General features: G+C 42.0%; 1 protein-coding gene across 1 annotated transcript in view; it reads left to right on the forward strand.

Annotated features, from left to right (window-relative positions):
- Positions 1 to 7,634: 7,634 nt before the first annotated feature.
- The window catches only part of xylt2 (xylosyltransferase II), a 72,133-nt gene continuing 59,117 nt past the window's right edge, over positions 7,635 to 20,650 (forward strand). The window contains exon 1 of the mRNA XM_061884252.1: positions 7,635 to 7,872. Coding sequence (XP_061740236.1) covers positions 7,741 to 7,872 — 132 coding nt within the window. The 5' untranslated portion in view covers positions 7,635 to 7,740. The remainder of the gene's footprint in view (positions 7,873 to 20,650) is intronic.

Consider the following 20,650-nt stretch of genomic DNA (forward strand, 5'->3'; position numbering starts at 1 on the left):
CAATCAATCAATGTTTATTTATATAGCCCCAAATCACAAATGTCTCAAAGGACTGCACAAACCATTACGACTACAACATCCTCGGAAGAACCCACAAAAGGGCAAGGAAAACTCACACCCAGTGGGCAGGGAGAATTCACATCCAGTGGGACGCCAGTGACAATGCTAACTATGAGAAACCTTGGAGAGGACCTCAGATGTGGGCAGCCCCCCCTCTCTAGGGGACCGAAAGCAATGGATGTCGAGCGGGTCTAACATGATACTGTGAAATTTCAATCCATAGTGGCTCCAACACAGCCGCGAGAGTTCAGTTCAAAGTGGATCCAAGACAGCAGTGAGAGTCCCGTCCACAGGAAACTATCTCAAGCGGAGGCGGATCAGCAGCGTAGAGATGTCCCCAACCGATACACAGGCGAGCGGTCCATCCTGGGTCCCGACGAGCGGTCCATCCTGGGTTTCGACTCTGGACAGCCAGTACTTCATCCATGGTCATCGGACCGGACCCCCTCCACAAGGGAGGGGGGGACATAGGAGAAAAAAGAAAAGAAGCGGCAGATCAACTGGTCTAAAAAGGAGGTCTATTTAAAGGCTAGAGTATACAGATGAGTTTTAAGGTGAGACTTAAATGCTTCTACTGAGGTAGCATCTCGAACTGTAACCGGGAGGGCATTCCAGAGTACTGGAGCCCTTAGGAAAACGCTCTATAGCCCGCAGACTTTTTTTGGGCTCTAGGAATCACTAATAAGCCGGAGTCTTTTGAACGCAGATTTCTTGCCGGGACATACGGTACAATACAATCGGCAAGATAGGATGGAGCTAGACCGTGTAGTATTTTATACGTAAGTAGTAAAACCTTAAAGTCACATCTTAAGTGCACAGGAAGCCAGTGCAGGTGAGCCAGTACAGGCGTAATATGATCAAACTTTCTTGTTCTTGTCAAAAGTCTAGCAGCCGCATTTTGGGGTGTTGCCATGATCGGCCTTGAAATCAGCGACAGGTACGTAGACGGCCCACCTGGGCCTTGTTGTCTAATCATCTGTCGTTCTGTTATAAGCAGCAGCCAGGAGGAGAGACGGGGTTGGGGCTGGAAAGCAAATGAGAGACTAATTGAAAAATAAAACAATATTGTAACCCTGAAACAGGCTCTCATGTCAGTGCTTGGTGGTCTGAAGAACCCCCAGGAGGGCAAGCCCCACACTAACCAATAATAAATAAATAACTTCTTACCTTTAACGCAACTTCTTGAACAGGTGCGGTAGGAAACGGATGGATGGATTAAAAATGCATGAGATTGTTTTATATTTTGAACGTTATTTTTAACACTGTGATTACAAGTGGAATTAAAGCTGCAAGCAGCGTTGGTCGGATCCGCCTTTGGCTGCTGACCCCGAGACCCACGGCCGGATAAGCGTTAGAAGACGCCTTGGAGCCACTATTTTGATTGACTATTATATTGTGAAAGTAATGCAGTTGTTGTATTGAAGTGAAAATATCAAACTTCCTGTTGATTTTTGCTAAAGTATGTCACGTATTAAAATGTAGGTCTAAGTGAGACCTACATAGTGTTTTTTGTTTCATGTCTCTCTGACATTCCTACCGGAAGTTACAAGCAGTTTTGTCTGTGTTTTCTTCCTAGGAGCAGTTTGTCCGTGTTGTATTCCTAGGGGGGCGGTAGAGCGCAGTTTTGAGTTTTGAGGTTAGGTTTTTTCATCGGATCGCAATTTTTGCCAGACCTGATGTGTGTGTCAAGTTTGGGGAGTTTAGAAGCATTTTAAGGGGGTCAAATAACAGCTCAAAGAGGCAAAAATGACATTTTTTAGGAGACTTTGCATAGGGGTTATTTGAAGGCGCGTAAAATCAAAACCTGAGAACTTATCAAAACTCTATTCTATACATTTAATCAGAAGGGTTCAATCTCTCTCCTGTGCGAGTTTGAAGCCAAAACAACAAATGCATTCAGAGGACATAATGTTTGAAGAAAGGTGACCGTTTTTACAAAACTTTTGTTTTGAAGGGGGGATTGCAAACTTCCTGTTGATTTTTGTTGGGGGTTGTCAATCTATGAAATGTAGGTCTAAGCGAGACCTACATAGAGGTTTTTGTTTCATGTCTCTCGGACATTCTTACCGGAAGTTACAAGCAGTTTTGTCTGTGTTTTCTTCCTAGGAGCAGTTTTTTCAGTGTTTTATTCAAAAATAGCGCTAGAGCGCAATTTTGAGTTTTGGGGTTTGGTTTTTTTCATTAGATCGCAATATTCGCCAGTCCTTATGTGTGCGCCAAGTTTGGTGACTTTTGAAGCATTTTAAAGGGGTCAAATTACAGCATTTTTTGCGAAAATTTTATTTTGAAGGGGTTTTTGCCAACTTCCTGTAGATTTTTGCTGAAAGAAGTGAGTGTATAAAAATTGGGTCTAAGTCAGACCTACATAGGAGTTTTGTTTCATGTCGCTATGACATTCCTAACAGAAGTTACATGCAGTTTTGTCTGTAATTTTTTCCTAGGGGGCGTTAGAGCGCAATTTTCATTTTGGGGGATTGGTTGCTTAATATGTTGGGAAGGTTTGCTATACCGACGTGTGTGTCAAATTTGGTGAGGTTTGAAGCATGTTAAGGGGGTCAAATTACAGCGCGTGGGTGCGGAATAATAATAAAACACAGCAGTTTCAATAGGGTCCTTGGCCCATTGCAAAGGACTCCTGTGGAGTCCTTTTGCAATGGGCCTGGCGGACCCTAATTATTCATTATTTATCGTGTTAAGCAATGTCAGCTCAGATTTATCCGAGAGCTAGATGCAGTCATCAAAAGAGCCACATCTGGCTCTAGAGCCATAGGTTCCCTACCCCTGCTCTAGCCTTTAAATAGACCTCCTTTTTAGACCAGTTGATCTGCCGCTTCTTTTCTTTTTTCTCCTATGACCATGGATGAAGTACTGGCTGTCCAGAGTCGGGACCCAGGATGGACCGCTCGCCTGTGTATCGGTTGGGGACATCTCTACGCTGCTGATCCGCCTCCGCTTGGGATAGTTTCCTGTGGACGGGACTCTCGCTGCTGTCTTGGATCCGCTTTGAACTGAACTCTGGCGGCTGTGTTGGAGCCACTATGGATTGAACTTTCACAGTATCATGTTAGACCCGCTCGACATCCACTGCTTTCGGTCCCCTAAAGGGGGGGGGGGGTCGCCCACATCTGAGGTCCTCTCCAAGGTTTCTCATAGTCAGCATTGTCACTGGCGTCCCACTGGGTGTGAGTTTTCCTAGCCCTTTTGTGAGTTCTTCCGAGGATGTCGTACTCATAATGGTTTGTACAGTCCTTTGAGACATTTGTGATTTAGGGCTATATAAATAAACATTGATTGATTGATTGATAAAGTAGAGAAGTGTGTGAGCAAAATCAGACGTTAAGCACCGAGCTACGTGAAAGCATGGCTGAGCTACAAGAGGAGGTTATCTTGTCTTTTTGGCGTTCGTCTCAGAGGAATCGTCCAATAAAATAGTATGTACCCATTCTATTGGCCTATTTTTCTTATTATTCCTAAACAGTGTTGCCATTATAACACAAAACGTTCCCAATTTAGAGTACCCCCATCGGCGCGAACGAGACCTTTCCGAGGGTATAACATATGTGGGGGTTCGTCGGTCAGTTTGTCACCTATTAAGCGTGAGAGAAACATGCGGAACTATAATAAAAGTTGAAGCATGAACAATAATAATATGGGCTGCTCGCATTTCAGCGGACCCATAATAATAAAAATATTGCGGTTTCAATAGGGCCCTGTGGGTGTCACATTGTGTAAATGGTAAACAAAAAGAGAATGCAATGATTTGAAAATCCTTTTCAACTTATATATATATATATATATATATATATATATAGATATATATATATATATATATATATATATATATATATATATCCATCCATCCATTCATTTTCTACCGCTTGTCCCGTTGGGGGTCGCGGGGGGTCGCTGGAGCCTATCTCAGCTGCATTTGGGCGGAAGGCGGGGTACACCCTGGACAAGTTGCCACCTAATAGAAGGGTATATATATAAATATATATTAGGGGTGTGGGAAAAAATCGATTCAAATACGAATCGCGATTAGAATATGAATCGCGATTCTCACGTGCGATTCAGAATCGATTCTCTTTTTTTTTTTTTAATCTATTTTTTTTTTTAATTATACTTTTTTTTTAATCCAATTACAAAACCAAACATGACCCAGCAACACTCAGAACTGCAATACACAGAGCAATTGAGGAGACACAAACACGGCAGAACAGGGTCACTGGTTCAAATCCCACCTAGAACCAACCTCGTCACGTCCGTTGTGTCCTGAGCAAGACACTTCACCCTTGCTCCTGATGGGTGCTGGTTGGCGCCTTGCATGGCAGCTCCCTCCATCAGTGTGTGAATGGGTAAATGTGGAAGTAGTGTCAAAGCGCTTTGAGTACCTTGAAGGTAGAAAAGCGCTATACAAGTACAACCCATTTATCATTATTTATTTAACTTATATTCAATTGATTAGACTGCAAAGACAAGATACTTAACGTTCGAACTGAGAAACGTAATATATTTTTTTGCAAATAATCATTAAAACGTAGAATTTAATGGCAGCAACACATTGCAAAAAAGTTGTCAGGGGGGCATTGTAACTACTGTGTTACATGGCCTTTCCTTTTAACAACACTCAGTAAAGGTTTGGGAACTAAAGAAACACATTTTTTAAGTTGAATTATTTCCTATTCTTGTTTGATGTACAGCTTAAGTTGTACAACAGTCCGGGGTCTCCGTTGTGGTATTTTAGGCTTCATATTTTTCCACACATCTTCAATGGGAGACAGGTTCTGGACTAGAAGCAGGCCAGTCTAGTAGCCACACTCTTTTACTATGAAGCCACAATGTTGTAACAAGTGGCTCGGCGTTGTCTTGCTGAAATAAGCAGGGGCGTCCATGATAACGTTGCTTTAATGGCAACATATGTTGCTCCAAAATCTGTATGTACCTTTCAGCATTATTGGTGCTTTCACAGATGTGTAAGTTACCCATGCCTTGGGCACTAATACACCCGCCATACCCGCTTACGTCCTCCTAGTCACTGCCGTTGTGTCCTTGGGCAAGACACTTTACCCACCTGCTCCCAGTGCCACCCACACTGGTTTAAATGTAACTTAGGTATTGGGTTTCGCTTTGAGTCACTAGAGAAAAGCGCTATATAAATATAATTCACTAATTCACATCACAGATGCTGGATTTTGAACCTTGCGCCTGGAACAAACCGGATGGTTCTTTTCCTCTTTGTTCCGGAGGACACCACGTCCAAAGTTTCCAAAAACAATAGGAAATGTGGACTCGTCAGACCGCAGAACAGTTTTCCACTTTGCATCAGTCCATCTTAGATGATCTCGGGCCCAGCGAAACCAGCGGCATTTCTGGGTGTTGTTGATAAATGGCTTAGTGTAGGAGAGTTTTAACTTGCACATACAGCTGTAACGACAAACTGTCGTTACTGACAGTGGATTTCTTAAGTATTAGTGAGCCCATGTGGTGATATCCTTTACACACTGATGTTGCTTTTTGATGCAGTACCGCCATAGGGATCCAAGGTCAGTGATATCATGGCTCACGTGCAGTGATTTCTCCAGATTCTCTGAAACTTTTGATGATATTACGGAGCGTAGATGGTGAAATCACTAAATTTCTTGCAATAGCCGATTGAGAAATGTTGTTCTTGAACAATTTTCTCAGGCATTTGTTGAGAAAGTGGTAACCCTCGCCCACTTCCTTGTTTGTGAATGACTGAGCATTTCATGCAAGCTGCTTTTATACCCAATCATGGCACCCACCTGTTCCCTGTTCACCTGTGGGATGTTCCAAATAAGTTTTTGATGAGCATTCCTCAACTTCCTCAGTCTTTTTTGCCACTCGTGCCAGCTTTTTTGAAACATGTTGCAGGCATCAAATTCCAAATGTTCGAAAGTTAAATATTTTGTCTTTGCAGTCCATTCAATTGAATATAAGTTGGAAATGATTTGCCAATAATTGTATTTTGTTTTTATTTACCATTTACACAACGTGGCAACTTCACTGCTTTTGGGGTTTGTAAGAAACATGATGAAATAATGTTAGCATGCTAATTAGCATACCAACAGGTAAAATGTGTCAAGTACCTATATGACTCCGAGGTGTTCAGCTTCAAAATCGGGGAGAAAAAGTTAGCATGCTAACCTGCTCGTGCAAGCTCAGCAGCATTAGATCAAGGTGTAGCGTCATGCCACGCCCACATTTTTTAACGTAGGTAAAATCTGTCTTTTGCCAAAATATCTGGAGGAGCTCGTTTAAGTACCACCCCGGTTTTTAGCCTAAAAATGTCTGACTTCCTGTTTATTTTCTAATATGGCTTCTGGATGTTTTTACATGCGTCCTCTTATGATAGACGTCTTCATCGATTTTTGTGACAATACCTCCTTCTTGAGGCTCAGGCTATTTGTTTCTAATTATTTAGGGGGCGCTATTGAGTACATTTTAAAACTTTGTGTTTGAGGCAACACCCCCCCCCCCCCCCAAACAAAACAATTTAAATTGAAGTTGCGTGCTTTTCTTTCCTGTTCCTTAATAAAATAAATTTACAAAGGAACTTGTTTCACACAGTAGCTCAGTTACAAATGATGGAAAAGATGGAAAAGACAATGCAGGTATAAAATAGACTAAAAGAAATATAAAATATAACATATACCGTATTTCCTTGAATTGCCGCCAGGGCGCTAATTAATTTAAAACCTCTTCTCACTCCTGCCCTTATCAAAGGCATGCGGTAAAAGTAAGATTTTGATTCATTGTTATAGGGCTTCACGGTGGTAGAGGGGTTAGTGCGTCTGCCTCACAATACGAAGGTCCTGCAGTCCTGGGTTCAAATTCAGCCTCGGGATCTTTCTGTGTGGAGTTTGCATGTTCTCCCCGTGAATGCGTGGGTTCCCTCCGAGTACTCCGGCTTCCTCCCACTTCCAAAGACATGTACCTGGGGATAGGTTGATTGGCAACACTAAAATGGCCCTAGTGTGTGAATGTGAGTGTGAATGTTGTCTGTCTATCTATGTTGGCCCTGCGATGAGGTGGCGACTTGTCCTGGGTGTACCCCGCCTTCCGCCCGATTGTAGCTGAGATAGGCGCCAGCGCCCCCCCGCGACCCCGAAAGGGAATAAGCGGTAGAAAATGGATGGATGGATGGATATATATATATATACACACACAAGCGGTAGAAAATGGATGGTTGGATATATAAAACAAAATAATAAAATATGTTAAAATAGTATGTATGAAAACACATTACAGTAAAATGATTAAAATGGTAATTGTTTTAGTGGTCTTAAGTAGTTAAAGAGAAATGTGGCACACCTAAGACTCATATGGCAGGAATGTCCGAAGAACCAGTAATTAACATTACGCCAAAATGCATTCATGGAAGTAGGAGATTTCTCAACCGGCGCGTTCACAGGTCTTACTTCCGCATGTTGAACTTACATTTAAAGAAACACCAATGGTGTGTTGTGTCGAAATAAAATGCATGAGCGTAGACGTAGTCGTAGTGAGAGTTAGTCGTCTCTCAACCTCGTTTTCGTATGAAATACACGGAACGGATTCAAAAGCTCCAACGTCTGAGTTTTCGCGAAGGCAGCGTTCAGGCCGACATGCACCGTGTACGCGCACGCGCGCTCTCTCCTCACACAAACCCGGGAGGCAAAGATGGTGGCCAGCAGGAGGGTACAGAGGCTCCTCCGACGGTACAAACTCGCAATTGCCGCCACCTTGACCATCCTCCTGATCCAGGGGCTGGTCGTGTGGAGCCTGAGGAGTCTGGAGGAGCGCGACGAGGAGGTGAGCAACGGCTCCGTCGCGTTTGTTCGCCGGTTTCGCCTTACTTGTATATCTGCTAGCCGGTAGCTTAGCCTAGCGTCAGCTGTGGGAGCGGGCAGGCTGATGCTAACTGATGCTCACAAACAAACACATCCTGACAATAATGTCGGATAATCAAGTAAGTTGATTTATTCCCACGGCTGAGTGTGGAATAAGCAGTACTTGTTATACTCGGCGTGTAAGGAATGACATTCACGCGGAAGTTGTGGCACCTGTAATCACCTGTGATTTGGCAACTGTTGCATAGCAACTGTTGTCATGCATACATTTAGCCGCGTTTGTACTTTTATTTAATTTATTTTTATATTTTTGTCCTGTCCAGCTTATATAGTTGATGAAGATGCCCCTATCAGATAGGATACTTCTCTTGTTGACTTAGAGTTGGCTTTTTTTAAAGTCCTACTGAAATGAGGTTTTCGTATTGAAACGGGGATAGCAGGTCCATTTTATGTGTCATACTTGATCATTTTGCGATATTACCATATTTTTGCTGAAAGGATTTAGTAGAGAACATCCACGATAAAGTTCGCAACTTTTGGTCGCTAATAAAAAAGCCTTGACTGTACCGGAAGTAGCAGACGATGTGCGCGTGATGTCACGGGTTGTAGGGCTCCTTACATCCTCACATTGTTTACAATCATAGCCAGCAGCAGCTAGAGCTATTCGGACCGAGAAAGCGACAATTTCCCCATTAATTTGAGCAAGGATGAAAGATTCGTGGATGAGGAAATTCAGAGTGAAGGACTAGAAAAAAATAAGGCGATTGCAGTGGGAGCGATTCAGATGTTATTAGACCCATTTACTAGGATAATTTTGGAAAATACTAGTGTTTTAGTGAGATTATATAGTACCTGATAGTCGGAGGGTTGTGGCCACGGGTGTAGTGACCGCCAGTGTCTACGTGGGAGGAGGTAATAGTCGCCGCAGCAGCTGCAGGAGGACGCAGGCTTCGCTCATGACTACGGTAAGAGCCAACTTATTACCACAATTTTCTCACCGATACCTGCCGGTTGACATGTGGTCGGGATCCATGTTCGCTTGACCGCCCTGTTCCATAGTAAAGCTTCACCTTCGGGAATTTTAAACATACGCAACGTTTTCAACGCGACACTTTGCGAGAAATTCAAAATTGCAATTTAGTAAACTAAAAAGGCCGTATTGGCATGTGTTGCAATGTTAATATTTCATCATTGGTATATAAACTATCAGACTGCGTGGTCGGTAGTAGTGGGTTTCAGTAGGCCTTTATGAAATGAGATTTTCTTATTTAAAACGGGGATAGCAGGTCCATTCTATGTGTCATACTTGATCATTTCGCGATATTGCCATATTTTTGCCGAAAGGATTTAGTAGAGAACATCCACGATAAAGTTCGCAACTTTTGGCCGCTATCAAAAAAGCCTTGCCTGTACCGGAAGTAGCAGACGATGTGCGCGTGACGTCACAGGTTGTAGGGCTCCTCATATTGTTTAAGATTATAGCCAGCAGCAGCTAGAGCTGTTCGGACCGAGAAAGCGACAATTTCCCCATTAATTTGAGCGAGGATGAAAGATTCGTGGATGAGGAAATTCAGAGTGAAGGACTAGAAAAAAATAAGGCGATTGCAGTGGGAGCGATTCAGATGTTATTAGACCCATTTACTAGGATAATTTTGGAAAATACTAGTGTTTTAGTGAGATTATATAGTACCTGATAGTCGGAGGGTTGTGGCCACGGGTGTAGTGACCGCCAGTGTCTCCGTGGGAGGAGGTAATAGTCGCCGCAGCAGCTGCAGGAGGACGCAGGCTTCGCTCATGACTACGGTAAGAGCCAACTTATTACCACAATTTTCTCACCGATACCTGCCGGTTGACATGTGGTCGGGATCCATGTTCGCTTGACCGCCCTGTTCCATAGTAAAGCTTCACCTTCGGGAATTTTAAACATACGCAACGTTTTCAACGCGACACTTTGCGAGAAATTTAAAATTGCAATTTAGTAAACTAAAAAGGCCGTATTGGCATGTGTTGCAATGTTAATATTTCATCATTGGTATATAAACTATCAGACTGCGTGGTCGGTAGTAGTGGGTTTCAGTAGGCCTTTATGAAATGAGATTTTCTTATTTAAAACGGGGATAGCAGGTCCATTCTATGTGTCATACTTGATCATTTCGCGATATTGCCATATTTTTGCCGAAAGGATTTAGTAGAGAACATCCACGATAAAGTTCGCAACTTTTGGCCGCTATCAAAAAAGCCTTGCCTGTACCGGAAGTAGCAGACGATGTGCGCGTGACGTCACGGGTTGTAGGGCTCCTCATATTGTTTAAGATCATAGCCAGCAGCAGCTAGAGCTGTTCGGACCGAGAAAGCGACAATTTCCCCATTAATTTGAGCGAGGATGAAAGATTCGTGGATGAGGAAATTTAGAGTGAAGGACTAGAAAGAAAAAAAAAAAGCAATTGCTGTAGGAGCGATTCAGATGTTATTAGACCCATTTGCTAGGATAATTCTGGAAAATATTAGTGTTTCAGTGAGATTATATAGTACCTGATAGTCGGAGGGGTGTGGCCACGGGTGTAGTGACCGCCAGTGTCTCCGTGGGAGGAGGTAATAGTCGCCGCAGCAGCTGCAGGAGGACGCAGGCTCCGCTCATAACTACGGTAAGAGCCAACTTATTACCCCAATTTTCTCACCGATACCTGCCGGTTGACATGTGGTCGCTGCGGTAGCAGTAGCCGCTGAAATCCTAGTCTGAATCCGAGCTAATGTCGCTATATCTTGCTGTGGTAACCGCCATGTTGTTTGTATTGGCAGCCCTGTATGACGTCACAGGGAAATGGACGGGTGGATATAGCGATGGTGAAAATCAGGCACTTTGAAGCAGTTTTTCGGGATATTCCGGGAGGTGTAAAATTTTGAAAAAAAATTCGAAAAATAAAACAAGCCACTGGGAACTGATTTTTATTGTTTTTAACCCTTTTGACATTGTGATAATGTTCCCCTTTAAGTTGATCTGTAATAACGTTTTTTAGCATTCAATCAGACATTATTGTAAGGTTTTATATTAGTGTGTGTGTGAGTGCCAGTGAGAAAAAAAATATAAATATATTTTTGGGGGATATGGCTTTAAACTAAGACTGGGCAATATATCGAATATACTCGATATATTGTGGGTTTGTCTCTGTGTGATATAGAAAATACTATATCGTGATATTAGCGTTCTGTACAAAAAGTGTACTTTAATTGAGTGTTGTTGTGATATGTCATCTTAGTGACATCATGCACAAAAGTGCACTAATAGCTTGTTTTAAAATGTCTCTGACAATCTTGCTCTTTCTGTTTTGGAAAGGACATGAATGTTTGTGCCACTGCTTAATAACTGTTTCATAAATACACTTTTAGTTGTGATTTCTCTCTCTGCATGGAAGTTTAAACATAGCATATATTAATGCAGTATGAAGAAGAATGTTTTAATGTCGACACATAGAATCATCACACTGCTGTGATTATATGCATCAAGCGTTCATTCAAGGTTAAGGCCAAATATCCAGATGTATATTGCGTATCGTGACATGGCCTAAAAATATCGAGATGTTAATAGAAGGCCTTATCGCCCAGCCCTACTTTAAACCATAAGCAAGCATGCATCACTATAGCTCTTGTCTCAAAGTAGGTGTACTGTCACCACCTGTCACATCACGCAGTAACTTATTTGGAGTTTTTTGCTGTTTTCCTGTGTGTCGTGTTTTAGTTCTTGTCTTGCGCTCCTATTTTGTTGTTGATTGTCATGTATGGATGTACTTGGTGGACGCTGTCTGCTCCACACACTGTAAGTCTTTGCTGTTGTCCAGCATTATGTTTTTGTTTACTTTGCTTCATTTTGCAGAGGCTTCCCTAAGTTTCAATCCCCTTTCTTAGCGGCACTTGCCTTTCTGTTTATTTTTGATTTAAGCGTTAGATACCTTTTTAATGGCACGCTGCCTGCCGCGTATTGTAATCACGACAAACCATGTTCCCGACATCTAGAAAGCAATTAGCCCCCTGCTGCCACCTTCTGATATGTCGAGCTCTAGACACTACAGACACTCAAAAACGGCACATTTGCGGAATATAATTACTGGTTTCCCAAAAATATTTTTTAACCCGATTAAAAACTTACATAATCGCCCACGGCACACCAGACAATACCTCACGGTACACTAGTGTGTTGAAAAACACTGCTTTTAAAGGTTATATGGGGTTGTCACTTTGACTCATCCCCTTGTCACTCCACGTTAAACATATAATTAAAGCTCTTATTTCGTTGAAATCTGAAATACTTTCCAATGAATGCGGAACAGACATGCTAGCAAGCTAACTTAAGCTTGCTAACTTTTTCATCTGATTTTACACTTTTTTCTCTTATTTCCGCAGCCATACATCTTAAAGCCGTGTTACATGTAATGTGAGACATGCTAACTGTTAGCATGCCATTGTTAGCACACATGCTAAATGTTAGCATTGTAATGTAAGCATGCTAACGTTTTAGGCTAGCTGTGTAGCTATTTTTGCACAGTTACTCCTAAAACTCACGGATTCGGACACTTGGGACCATCTAAAAAGTACGGCACAGAGAGCAGGCCCATCAAAATTTCCGCGGGTATTTTGTGGTTACTGTTTAATAATAATGGATTTTATTTGTAAAAGCACTTTACATTGAGCAAACAACCTCAAAGTGATACAGTGTATTAAAAAATAAAAAGATAATAAAAAATGATAAGAAATAAAAACTAGAACAGTCTAATAGCTAGAACTAGCACGCATAAATCTACAAAAATGCTTTTTTTTAAAAACATCCACAGTCTGTGGTACCTTCAGGTGTTTAGGGAGAGTTTCCACAGACTAGGAGCGGCGGAGCTTTGTCCTCGGAAGTTGGAGGAGGTTAGCCTTTCCAGAGCGGAGGTGTCGTGTGGAGGATTTGGGGGTAAGCAGTTTTTTGAGGTAGAGGGGGGCATTTCCATGGAGGCACTGGTGGGTTATAGTTCCATTCTTAATATGATGCATGGCATAACACCACAGAAGGGATGTTGATAGTGTTTATCTGCCATCCAGCTGCTTTAGTAAGCGACATCATAGGCTGCACACATGTTTGAACTTGCACCAGGCAAGTGCGATCCAGTCCAAATGTCGGCGATGAGATTATTTGCCCTGCTCGCCTTTTGAACAAAATGTCAACGCAGCCTCACACGACCCGCGTCACTTCTCACAGAGAGTGAAATGTAGCGTTCCTGAGTGACAAAGCCATTTCTTCAGTTCACACTAATTGTTTTTTTCATCAGCCGACGAAACATGACGTGTCACACTGCCTGTTAAACGCCAGAACACTCTAGTTTCAGTCTTAAGAACCACTCCTGTCTGAAAAGTGCTCGTGCAGGTGAGTTGTCCTTTCAGCATACACCTGCTAATGCCACTACCTGTCATGTCCATTTCAAGTAGCACTAGGATAAAACAACAAGTGGACTCCAAATGCTTACCAGAAATAAGCTAAGTCGCTACTTTTGTCCTACACTTTGAACCCTGCGGCTTATAAGACACTTCAGATCATTTATGGATGTTTCTTCACTCGCGGCCATAATAAAAAGTTAATAAACAAGTAAAAAGAAAACAAGCAACTACAATGAGAAAGTGTTTGTTTGTTTGGGCTACGACGAGTTTGCTCACTACAGGTGCTGTCCTTCCATTTACTGGTAGTGTTTTGCTCAGTCTTCTAACCATCCATAGCGTTTCTACTCGTATGGATTCCTCGTTAATCACTCCAAGCAAATTTGAAGTTTTTTCAATATAACTAAAACAATTTTTACCTACTAAAGCGTCCCGTGTGTGATGTCTGTAGAAGGGTTTTCACGCATATTTGTATTGGCTATCGTTATGTAATCAAGCTAGCATCATTAGCATTAGCTAATATGCTAACTCCTTTACGAGTGTCTGCGTTAGTATCATTAACTTACAACGGCATTCTTTTTGTGTTGTTTCACTTTCACAAACTCCTCAGTAAATTCACCAAAACATTAATGTGGAGTTATTGAGTCTGTTTAGCTGATTGGAGAACTAGCTTGCGCAGCTTGTGGGTCCATGACAATGACTTCTGTTTTGTTCGATCGGACGTTTTACTGCTGTGTTATTTGGAAACAATTCTGGTATGTAAATAAGCATTTACAGAATATTTCTGTGTATATAACTCATTTCACAATTTATATATCTGCGACTAACATATGGAAATTTATCCTTTTCTTTAGAATTTTGTGGGTGCGGGTTATATTACGGTGTGCTCTATAATCCGAAAAATACACTAATTGAGTTTCATTGTGAAGTGAAGTGAATTATATTTATATAGCACTTTTTCTCTAGTGACTCAAAGCGCTTTACATAGTGAAACCCAATATCTAAATTACATTCAAACCAGTGTGGGTGGCACTGGGATCAGGTGGGTAAAGTGTCTTGCCCAAGGACACAACGGCAGTGACTAGGATGGCGGATGCGGGAATCGAACCTGCAACCCTCAAGTTGCTGGTACGGCCGCTCTCCCAACCGAGCTAAACCGCCCCAATTGTATCCATTAAACCATATCCAATTTTATTTACAATCTGCAAAGTATGTGAAAGCACCGTCTAAACATTACAAAAATCGCACAAATTCAGACAGCCATTTTAAATATTCCGCTCCAAATGTCTTCGGCAATTTTCGTAGATTCTAGGTCGGATGGCTTCTGCATCCGACCATATCAGCAGATAAGCCACACTGGAAATATGTAAAAATGAGAAAGAGAAGCGTTGTTTAGGATAGGATAGGTTTTTATTGTCATTGCACAAGTACAACGAAACTTTGTTTTCAGCACAAACCCGTTCAAGATTAGACAAACAAACAGTGTACAGAGTTACAGAACAGTAACGCCACAAGGCACCCCGTTAAAAGATGGGAAGGATGAGTAAAAAAATTACAATATAGACTGGACTCCTAAGGTGGCCCAGTCTGGAGTGGAAAAAAACCCTCCATAGCAAAGCACATATACATATTACAACATACATCTTGAGATATCTAGCAACAGAGGGAAGGGAGTGAGGGGTCATGGTGGCAGGCCGCAGCTCTCAGGCACTGCCAATCCTTCCATCACCACTATGGGATTTGGGTCGAGGGCGTTGGATTGGGGGTGGGGTATATGTGTGTGTGGGATATATTTTTGTAGATGCATGTGTGTGTAAGCCTGCAGTGTGTCTCTGTTTCGCGGCCTTGATGTCGTACAGCCGATAAGTCCATCATTCACAAGTTATCATTCACAATCATTTTGTAAGACTTGTTTTTCCTTTTTAAATGCTTTCTAAGTTGTAAATAAATCAAAAAATAAAAAGTCAGCTAACAGTTGAGTCAGTGGGGGCTCTCTAATTTGCCCACAAAGCCCTCTAATTAACTATCCAAAACCCACGAACAATTGTCATATGCTTATAATGACAATATGGCTAATGTTTGCCAATATTGATATCACGATATATACAGGTATATATCATGACATCAATATTGGCAAACATTAGCCATATTGTCATTATAAGCACTAACGCAGACAAACTATGGTTTTGGTTTAGGGTTAAGCCATAACCCTAATCTAGAAGTCGTTCATCTGTGACATTCTAATTTGAACCCTTTGTGTGGTTTCTTATTATTCCCAACGTAAAGGGGAATATACCAACATGCCATCAGTCTTTATCTCAGTGAGAGCAGACATTGTACAGTAAGTGATTGTTTTATTATAATTTGTATATCTTGTTTAGCACTTACCAATACTGCTACCTGATGCTTAGTGTTTGACTAAAGCTGCATCTGTTCAGCACACAGCTTCTAGAACTCGTAGATCGTCATCCTTATTATATTCATGATCATTTTCCACTCTACAGCTTCTTTAAGCTCTCACAAATCACACAAAGTCATTACAGCGTGTTGTAGAAATACAAGAGGGAAAAAGGACAGAAGTCGTTATCAGCCTTTGCTGGAAAGTCGACGCTGATATGATTTCACTCATTAATTGGAAAGGAAAGACGCTTACGAGCTTGCCTTTGAATCCAAGTTTTTTTTGACATGATGGTGTTAATTAAAAACTGTGCAAATGCCTGATAAGGAAATTAAAATGTTAGCTACGTTGTGATGCTCGTCTTCAGTGTGGGAACATTTTCTCACAAAGCTGAAAGTGTGTCGTCTTTTAATCAGTGCTTGAAGACAAATGCTAATAAGGCCTTTCTAAGTTGTGTTGGCTGTTAAATATTTCAGATTTTCCTCTTAATATAACTGATGGTGACGTACCGCCACGGCAAAATCCCGGCCGCCACACCTTAAAAATATGTTAGTTTATTTTTTAGGTGAAACCAAGTTAAAGTTATACAACATATTTTAGTCTCCAAAAGAAGTCACATGCTATTTTTTAACTTTTATTGCCAATCAAACAACTGTCCCAATTCCAACAGTGCAAACACTTTTGTCTTCATGCTTCCCCCGAGACACAACAACACTTCCTCACTCTCCGCCAATCCACTTTCAGGCACCGTCAGTGTGTTTGTTGAGAGTCCTCTTTGATTAAGAAATTCTAACAAGTTTCTAAATACTTGAAAAAATTCCAACAAAGTACAATAAGCAGCAACAACTGAAAATAGAGTAAAAATAATGTAATATAAAAGTTATTACAAATTATTAACACAGATTTGTTTTTAAATGTATATATACATTTGGTGAGCCTTTTTAAAGAAAATCTCATGACAAAGTATACAATAACGTCACGGTGATCACACCCCTCTGCCATCTTGGCAATCTAGAGGAAACTCTGTATTCACGCACGCACAAAAAAACAGTCAAACCTGTTTCTCATTAGCTAGCTAAATTATTTTTGCATAATGCACAAAGCCACACATGTTCCATATAAGTGTTCGATGAGCATTCCTTTATCAGTGTTTATTGCTACCTTTCCCAACTTCTTTGTCACGTGTTGTTGGCATCAAATTCTAAACTAAATGATTATTTGCTAAAAAAAAAAAAAAAAAATGTTTTTCAGTTTGAACATCAAATATGTTGTTTTTGTAGCATATTCAACTGAATATGGGTTGAAAATGATTTGCAAATCATAGTATTCTGTTTATATTTACATCTAACACAATTTCCCAACTCATATGGAAACGGGGTTTGTATGTATACACACACACACACACATAAATACATATATATATATATATATATATATATATATATACACACATATACACATAAATATATATAACGCGGAGTTGGAATATAATTACAACACTTTATGTACATATTTATATACATATTTATATAATATTTACATATTTATATAATATGTAACTACAAGCTCCATTCACAGACAAAGTCCCTTTACTTTTATGAGCGGTCGAGCGAGTCAAAAGCCGAAAAAAAAAAATTATATATTTATTCATTTTTTTATTTTATTTTAGTTTTTTATTTGTGGCGGCCGTAATTATTTCATAGAGGGCCGCCACAAATAAATGAATGTGTGGGAAACCCTGATATATATATATATATATATATATATATATATATATATATATATATATATATAGCTTGTTTGCGCTAGCTCTCTAAGATTCCTTTGTTGGTGCAGGCAGGATGGAGCAGCGCTTTTATTGATAAGACAGGAACCGTGCAGTCAGTCTTTAGGCTTTTGACGGGACGTACGTTCTATATAAAAACTGTTTCTAGACTTACCGTCAGTCATTGTTTCTTAATAATGATCTGGCAGCAGTCAGCATCATTTTACAAGATCCTCGTGTGCTTTGAATGTCAATCAAGTGTCGAAAGTGACGTCACAGTGAAGATTTATGATCTTTTAGGTCTATTATTTCAATGCCAGACTGGCAGTAGACTGACACAGTCTGCGGTAAAACCGGTAGCTCTTGAAGGACGTAATGTGCACCCCGGCTTTAAAGCATGCTTGATTGTGTTAAGGCAGGGCAGATTGTGCTTTTTTTTTTACATTTTGGGAAATTAGGAAATTGGCTGCTACCAAGGCACACGGTGGAGGTAATTATTCATAACTATTTCATGACTGTGGACGCATGCTGCATTGCAGAACTCCCCGACGATTATTTCAAAACCTCACAATGTTTGAGCTCGCCGTGCATTTTCCATGCGTGTGTGGAATGTGTGCGGAGACGTCACCTGTGTGTTTTTCTCTTTGCCACTATTCACCATTCATTCATTCGGGCTTGAGCCGTCTTTCAGTGTTTGCGGGCCAGCCCCCAAAGTGTTTGTGAAGATGAGCTCAAACTGCTCCACTCCGCCAACAAGAATAATGAAATCAACATCATTGGTACTCTTTTTGGGCGTTTTCTTACTTGTTTCACAGTTGTAAGGAACACTTCTAATATGAGAGTTATGACCCGTGAACTCTGTAACAAATGTTTTATATCGGCCATATCAATCATTTTTGATATTTTTATGTCCTGTGGAAAATAAAGACCCGGAGAAGAATAGATTTAATTTGAAAAGTAACTTCCTGTGATTATAATGCCTCAGCTATCAGGGCAGAAAGGAAATGTCAACACAAGCATGGAAAACACTCAATGTCAACAAAATAGTCAAATCACATTGAACTAGGGTTGTCCTGATACCAATATTTTGGTACCGGTACCAAAATGTATTTCAGTATCATCCATCTTCTTCCGCTTAGCCGAGGTCAGGTCGCGGGGGCAGCAGCCTAAGCAGGGAAGCCCAGACTGTCCTCTCCCCAGCCACTTCATCCAGCTCTTCCTGGGGGATCCCGAGGCGTTCCCAGGCCAGCCGGGAGACATAGTCTTCCCAACATGTCCTGGATCTTCCCCGTGGCCTCCTACCGGTCGGACGTGCCCGAAAAACCTCGCTAGGGAGGCGTTCAGGTGGCATCCTGACCAGATGCCCGAACCACCTCATCTGGCTCCTCCACATGTGGAGGAGCAGCGGCTTTACTTTTAGCTCCTCCTGGATGGCAGAGCTTCTCACCCTATCTCTAAGGGAGAGCACACGGCGGAGGAAACTCATTTCGGCCACTTATACCCGTGATCTTGTCCTTTCGGTCATAACCCAAAGCTTATGACCATAGGTGAGGAAGGGAATGTTGATCGACCGGTAGATCGAGAGCTTAGCTTTCCGGCTCGGCTCCTTCTTCGCCACAACAGATCGATACATCGTCCGCATTACTGCAGACGCCGCACCGATCCGCCAGTCAATCTCACGATCCACTCTTCTCTCACTCGTGAACAAGACTGAGGTACTTGTACTCCTCCCCAACCCGGAGATAGCACTTCACCCTTTTCCAGACGAGAACCATGGACTCGGACTTGGAGGTGCTGATTCTCATCCCGGTCGCATCACACTCGGCTGCGAACCGATCCAGTGAGAGCTGAAGATCCTGGCCAGATGAAGCCATCAGGACCACATCATCTGCAAAAAGCGGAGACTTAATCCTGCATCCACTAAACCGGAACCCCTCAACGCCCTGACTGCGCCTAGAAATTCTGTCCATAAAAGTTATGAACAGAATGGGTGACAGAGAGTCAAACCCTCACCGGAAACGTGTCCGACTTACTGCCGGCCAAGCGGACCAAGCCCTGACACGGATCATACAGGGAGCGGACCACCACAAACAGACAGTCCGATACCCCATACATTTAAGCACTCCCCACAGGACCTCCCGAGGAACACGGTCGAATGCCTTCTCCAAGTCCACAAAGCACATGTAAACTGGTTGGGCAAACTCCCATGCACCCTCAAGGACCCTACTGAGAGTATAGAGCTGGTCCACAGTTCCACAACCTGGACGAAAACCACACTGTTCCTCCTGAAATGAGGTTCGACTATCCGGCGTAGCCTCCTCTCCAGTACACCTGAATAAACCTTACCGGGAAGGTTGAGGAGTGTGATCCCACGATAGTTGGAACATACCCTCCGGTCCCCTTTCTTAAAGAGAGGGACCACCACCCCGGTCTGCCAATCCAGAGGCACCGCCCCCGATGTCCACGCGATGTTGCAGAGTCTTGTCAGCCAAGACAGCCCCACAGCATCCAGAGCCTTAAGGAACTCCGGGCGGATGTCATCTACCCCCAGGGCCTGACCACCGAGGAGCTTTTTAACTACCTCAGCAACCTCCGCCCCAGAGATAGGAGAGCCTATTTCAGTACATTTTGATACTTTGTCTGAATAAAATACACCACAAGAAAAATGATATTATTGGCTTTATGTGAACAAAAAAATCTTAGGGTACATGAAACATATGTTTATTTTTGTAATTTAGTCCTTAAATTAAATAGTGAACGTACTAGACAACTTGTCTTTTAGGACGTGTCTGCGCTGCTGACCTGTCTCCGCTCGGGATGGTCTCCTGCTGGTCCCAATATGGACTGGACTCTCACACTATTTTGTTAGATCTACTATGGACTGGACTCTCACTATTGTGTTAGATCCCCTATGGGCTGGACTCTCACTATTATGTTGGATCGACTATGGACTGGACTCTCACTATTATGTTCGATCCACTGTGGACTGGACTCTCACTCTTATGTTAGATCTACTATGGACTGGACTCTCACTATTGTGTTAGATCGACTATGGACTGGACTCCCACTATTATGTTAGATCCACTGTGGACTGGACTCTCACTATTATGTTCGATCCACTGTGGACTGGACTCTCACTCTTATGTTAGATCTACTATGGACTGGACTCTC

This window comes from Nerophis ophidion, linkage group LG23, assembly GCF_033978795.1.
Source record: "Nerophis ophidion isolate RoL-2023_Sa linkage group LG23, RoL_Noph_v1.0, whole genome shotgun sequence".
Lineage (NCBI taxonomy): Eukaryota > Metazoa > Chordata > Actinopteri > Syngnathiformes > Syngnathidae > Nerophis > Nerophis ophidion.